The sequence below is a fragment of the Anoplophora glabripennis genome, unplaced genomic scaffold (genome assembly GCF_000390285.2).
Source record: "Anoplophora glabripennis isolate ALB-LARVAE unplaced genomic scaffold, Agla_2.0 scaffold2298, whole genome shotgun sequence".
NCBI classification, from domain to species: Eukaryota; Metazoa; Arthropoda; class Insecta; order Coleoptera; family Cerambycidae; genus Anoplophora; species Anoplophora glabripennis.
In genome coordinates this window covers 8,954-15,378 of record NW_019418374.1, presented here as the reverse complement: position 1 = coordinate 15,378, position 6,425 = coordinate 8,954, and the positions used below count along the sequence as shown (strand labels likewise).

The 6,425-nt window shown below is 30.9% G+C and overlaps 1 protein-coding gene across 1 annotated transcript; it reads right to left on the bottom strand.

The window, feature by feature from the left end:
* Nucleotides 1-3,064: 3,064 nt before the first annotated feature.
* Nucleotides 3,065-4,890, bottom strand: LOC108916218 (beta-glucosidase 42-like). The gene is made up of 3 exons (XM_023456688.1): nt 4,840-4,890; nt 3,973-4,110; nt 3,065-3,172 (listed from the first exon to the last, which is right to left on the bottom strand). The coding sequence occupies exons 1-3, from the start codon at nt 4,888-4,890 to the stop codon at nt 3,065-3,067; spliced, it is 297 nt and encodes a 98-aa protein (XP_023312456.1).
* Between the last annotated feature and the right edge of the window lie 1,535 nt (nt 4,891-6,425).

Here is a 6,425-nt window from a genome sequence, read left to right as displayed (position 1 = left end):
GATAATATTGTATCGCGGACTATAATCCAGCATGCGTTAGCTTTTTTATTTTGATCCATCTTTGATCTTTCATTGGTCACGTATTTTATGACAACAACCATGTCTCTCATCTGCTATTGAAAAATAAATCTGCCACAGGAGTGTAGCGAAACTGGAACCAGTGGATAACTCTTTTCGAAGACATAAATTCTGCTGGGTTAAGGAGGGTATGGGGGGTGTGTATGTGTGTGTGTGTGTCGTTGTCTTCGTTTCTTGATCCTGGCTGTCTCTGAAACGGAAAAGGTTAGCGGGCAGGGGGGGGGGGTTTATTGGGGTGGTCACCCACGGTCAAAAAGTTGGTGTCTAGGTCTTTTGTGTTTGTCGGTCACGTCGGGTAAATTTGACACCAAATTTCATGCCAGGAAACTCCCTTATACGAAGTTTTCTCTATCTACTACGATTAATAATAAAGCTATTGAAGAAAAACTAATATTGACTTGTAACTTCAATACTTCTTAGACACTATCAAATTTTGTTCAGACCTTTTAGAGGCACCTTCTATATGTATTCAAAGTAATTGTAAAGACTTTTAAAAGAACAATAGATAGAATTTAAAATCTATTCAGTGTAGCATTATATACAGTTTGTTTTTAAAATACGCGTACAACAATTTTCATCATGAAACAATGTATTTCATATAACATTAAAACGGTTTGTGCTATATATAAACTTTTAGTGCAATCCACCAGTAGAATAATGTAAAAATATGACATGCGTACTTTTCCGTAGATTTACATTTGCGTATTTTTCCGTAGATTTAGATTTCAAAATATTTTTGTCTTTTGTGATATCGACTATGGATTTCGGGTATACAGATAAATATACTGAAATCCAGGGTGTTCGAGAATTTTCTTTTTATATTTGAAGAAGTCATTCTATACATAAAATAAGAAAGGTTGTTAATATGATAAATAACAGTTTATTTGTTATGACATCTTCCTACTTTATTTTCACAAATTTTCGCAATTACTCCTTTAGTGAACGATGAGGCATCTAATTTTTTTACTAGAAAACTATCGGTTTTATCGAAAAATAGTAAGAGGTAGAAAAGTTGCGCAATAAATCAGTCTTCCCAAAATATTTTTAAATAAATAATTTGCTTCATAAAAAAATATTTCTAATAAAATATTGCAATGGGGTTAACTGTTTCACTCTTTTATAAGATACGCCAATGATCGAACAAATATTGAAAAGCTGTCTCTTTATTAGTAGGATGCTCATACCAAGTTTCGTGTCTCTAGCATTCCTCATGTTAAAGGCAAAAATTAAAATGTGAATTTCAATCCCCTCCTTTAAGAGGATATATCGCCTCAGGGGTGCAACTTTCATATAGGGTAAATCTAGGAGAGATGACGCATCAGGTGAGATGACGCACTGCTCGTTCTGGAACAATCATTGTTCATAGCGTATATTTGGCAACACCGGTAATTCTTATTATGTCGTCACATATGTACGTATCAAATACAGTTATATTTGAGTAGTGTTAGTGACGGTATTTTGTTAAATTTATTGAGGTTACACTAAATATTTTTACATCGTTTAGAGTCAGAAAATATACAGGTACGTTAAGTTATATTTTTATTAAGTTTTTAAGGGATTCTGTTGTAGATAATGACTAGTTAAGTAGTTCTAACCTCAATTTCACACATTTCCTGTAATGAATTTAGTTAAAAATTTCTGCATCAACTCACCTTATACTGTAAGGTGAGTTGACGCACGTATGCGTAAGGAGAGTTGGCGCAATAATAGACACATCGTTTATAATTTTATTTTGACAGAAATGTTATTAATTTATCGTTTATAGCATACCGACGAAATATAAAAGAAATGGAAACGTTCGAATAGGAGAGGGGACAATAGAACAGTTGTCTAGACTAGAGCAATCAGTGCTATCGATAGAGATGAGATAGGTATTCCTGAGGCAGGTCGCGAATTCGGTAGCCCCGAATGCACTTTGCGACGCCGAAGGAAATGTGAAGACCTCAAACTAAACCGTTTGGACCTTCAAGTACACTAGGAGAGCACAATAGGATAAATTAGTACAGCAAAAGTTGAAAACACATGGATTTGTACCTACGAGATCCTTTATGCGCTTTTTGGCTTTTGAGTTAGCAGAAAAACTAGAATTACCATACAATTTCAACAGAAAATCTCGCAAGGCAGGCTATGTATGCATGGTTAGATTTTTCTTTAAGAAGAAATAAAGAACAATTCGAAAACAATTACGTTTTTGTTCAGAGTGTATGCTTCTTTGTCTAACTACAATAATGAGTATTTTATTTATTATTATAAATAAATAAATGAATCAAAAGTAAATTATATGAAGTTTTAATACAAATTTATGAAAAAAAAGTACGATCATTTAACATACTGCGTTAAATCCCCTCGATACCTAAGGTGAGATGACGCAGTCATAAGAAAAAAAATGTTGATTTTTACCAAAATTTTCAACATTTTGTCATATTTGAAGTCATATATTATAACTTATTAAACTCTTTTAACGTAATCTGAAGTTTTGCTCTTTATTTTCAATTTCACATATGTTTTATAATTATTTTAAAAAATGTGCGTCATCTCTCCTAGATTTACCCTAAGGTATTTTATACTACTGGTACCATTTTTGCTACTTCACACCCTGTATAAAAAAGTCATGGATTGGTCAATGGTTGGAGACTCAAAAATACAAGCGAGTCATTTTCTTACTATTCTGGTAATACATTACAATCAAATAAATCAAAATGTATACCAGCTAAGAAGTCTTTAACTCATGCCATTTCAAAGGATATGAGATAATATTGTATCGCGGACTATAATCCAGCATGCGTTAGCTTTTTTATTTTGATCCATCTTTGATCTTTCATTGGTCACGTATTTTATGACAACCATGTCTCTCATCTGCTATTGAAAAATAAATCTGCCACAGGAGTGCAGCGAAACTGGAACCAGTGGATAACTCTTTTCGAAGACATAAATTTTGCTGTGCAGACGCGTCTGTTCGCTGTATTTAACTTAAAAAAGTGTATTCTCACTTATATCCTTCCGAAAATTCGAAGTTATCCAAAAGGCTCCAATCCGTGTAGCCAATTATTTTGACCCCGTCTTCCATGGCACTTCTTATGTTGCTGAGATAATCCTAAAATTCAGGGCATTAATGTATGTATGTATATTTATGTATGTTTGGGATACTATGAAACACATTTTTATGGTTAGCCTGTTGTCTTTGAACTGTTTAATATAAACAATTTCTTTTTGTACCTACTAATCATTTCTATCGCATAGATCAATTTTCTAAAAATATAATTAATTTTCTTAAATAACTTCAGATTACATACTTTTTAATTAGAAAGTTATCGTGTAGGTGTATGTGAGTGTAAATATATATACTGATTTTTTTACATTCAAGTCAGAAATAAGATAACGTAAAAAATAAAAAATAAGTACCTATATTTAAAGTAATGGCGAAGGCGCAGGTCAAAATACAGTGAATGATAAATTTTGGAAAAAGTTGTTCTTTCAAAGATAAAAAAAAGAAGATTGTAATAAAATCAGTAAAAGATCTGCAGATGCCCTCACATAGGTACGTAAGGAAAAACGAGCAATATAGAAGTTTTTAATACAACTGTTCAGCATTCTATACCTATGATTCTATAATGCGCTCCCAAAATAACGCATAAATTTTATGGATTGCAGTGAGCATATAATCAAAACAGGTATTTAATAAAATAATCAACAACGTAAAAACTTAACTTAATTTTTAATTACAAATAATTAAAACGTTCTGAAAGAAAAGGTAGGTTTATGCAGTTTTGTTGAAAAATATCTGTAAGATTATTTTCGTAACAGGAATGGTAAACAGGAAATTGTTCATTTTCATATTTATCATATTTTAACGAAATTTTAGCTAATAACTATTCTCGATATTGCAAAACTTACCCTATAATAGTTACTTCTAATAGTATCATTCAAGGAAGAGCCATTTTCTGCGACACCATTTTCAGTAATAAAGATTTCTGGATTATGGTAAGCTTGCTTTAACCAGTTTAACAACTTTCTTATACCCCATGGCGTAATCTTCACAATAAAAATATGAAAATTATATTTTTCTGTTTGAATTATAACTACTAGTAGTTACAAAATGCTTTAATTCATTATTATATTTTAGATCAGGCACATAAAAAAAAATCACCCAATTTTTGTAGGGAAGGCGATAGAGCAATATTTGTATTAAATTTAATATTAAGTGGAGATTATGAGACTGAAAATGTGAATTTTTTTATTAAAACAGATTCTAATTATAAGTATTTCCATAATGAAAATTTTATTTAAAAAAACATCATTATGGTGAATATGGTTTACAGTGAGTAAGACGTGTTTAAGTTGCTCCTGCTTTCTGTATTGTTTGTTGTGTTTCTACGAAGCATCAAATCTTTTTTTCCTGCTCACATTTCTTGTAAGGTGTTGATACACAAGTTGCATCAAAATGCCATTCTCTAAGCAGCANTGTGGTGTTTTTGGTTATGGCCAATTTGATAACAGGTCTGAAATGAGAAAAATTGTTAACAAAATAGCAAATTGCAAATATCTAAAAGTAGTAACGGCAATCCTACCAATGCTTAAATGGCTTGAAAGGAAATTTCAATCTGCATAACACATAGTAAACGAATACAGGGTGTTCCATTTAAATTAACAAAGTTATAGCTGTTTGAAGTTATCAAAATGTAACAGCAAAAATGAAACACCTAGTATTAAATATTTTAATTTGTTAGTATACCATAATTTAGTGTTACCTATGCCCTTTACAGGTACCAAAAGTCCACTTGATATCATACTCTTGAAAAGAGTTACTAGCATCTCTGCAGACCCTTGCATCTGTCAAATTTTTTCTTTAAAAATTAATATCTCAAAATTTATAACTCTTAGGTATAGGAAATATTTAATAAAATGACCCTCGAATTTCACGTAGAACCTGAAAAAATGCAATAATATATAGGGTGTTCCATTTAAAATAAGAAGTTAATGTAGGCTTCCGGTATAACCGAAATAGATAATAAATATTTATGTATAAAGTTCTAAATATTTTAGCTGTGTTGGCTCTACTGCCTTTGCTAAATTTTCAGATTTATAGGATCAGAACTTTCAGAGAGATAATAAACATTTTTATTTATTTAAGAACCGAAAACTGAAATTTGAATACAGAAAATATTAAGTATGAAATAAATATTATTTAATACTTCTCTAATGATATGAAATTAATTCATTATTTATTGGAAGGGAAATTGAGACTAATGAAAAAGGTTCACTAATTAGTAACGGAGATAAAAATTATTTAGTGATAAATAAAAATAAGTTAGTTCCTAATAAAATCTACCAGTTTGACTGTTCACCTACCACATTTTTGTTTTACTGTCCTTTTATTTTAAAATATAGATTCATGTGTTCCAAGCCTATTATAGTATATGGTCATTAAATTCCTTAATTAACAAGGATAATAAAAGCAAACAATGTATACTTCCTGGTAGGTGCAGTAGGTGTTACAATTTTATTAATTATGAGACAGAAACACAATTTTATTACAGAAAGGAAATTAATAAGATGCGTGTAGATATTTGCTTTCCTTTTTTTGAAACCTTGCATTTATTTAATTCCACGTTTAGATTTGTAAATCTCTGGTGTATCACAGGCATAGGTATTGGTACATTTTTTATACAGAAGGAAAAATAATTACTATTATATGAAATATATTTGACTTGAAATGGTGTTACGAAAATTTAAATTTATTAATTATATATTATACCGGGTGTCCCGAAATTAATGCAACAACATTTGGTCATAGATTCTTAAGACAAATTTAGGGGATCCATATTTTTTATTTTTGCCAAGTAGCCCCCTCATTTGGCGTAACAGCCCCCGGAATTCACCCCTACGAATAGTCTTTTTTATATCTCAGTAGTATGAGAATCACTAAATTTGGTATACAGGGGTTTTATGACATGTGGAATCTGATAGTGCTACGCTTTTTAGCGAGGAACCCACTTATGACACATTTTCGTGGGCCCCCTCGTCTCTGGAACTAAAAAAATTTGGTCGCAAAATTGAATTTCTTAAAAATTATTAGTTAGCTAGAAAGCCATTGAATTTAGAAACTTGTTTGTCCCTTGATATTTTTTTTGTAAAATGCAATGTTTTTGAGGAAAATGGCGAATCACGATAAGCATTCGATTACATTTTGACATTTTTCTCGAAAACATTGCGTTTTACGAAAAAAGTATAAAGTGACATAAAGTTTCTAAATTTAATGGCTTTCTAGTGGACAGATAATTTTTAAGAAATTTAAATATGCGACCGAATTTTTTTGGCTCCAAAGACAAGGGGGCCCACGAAAAATT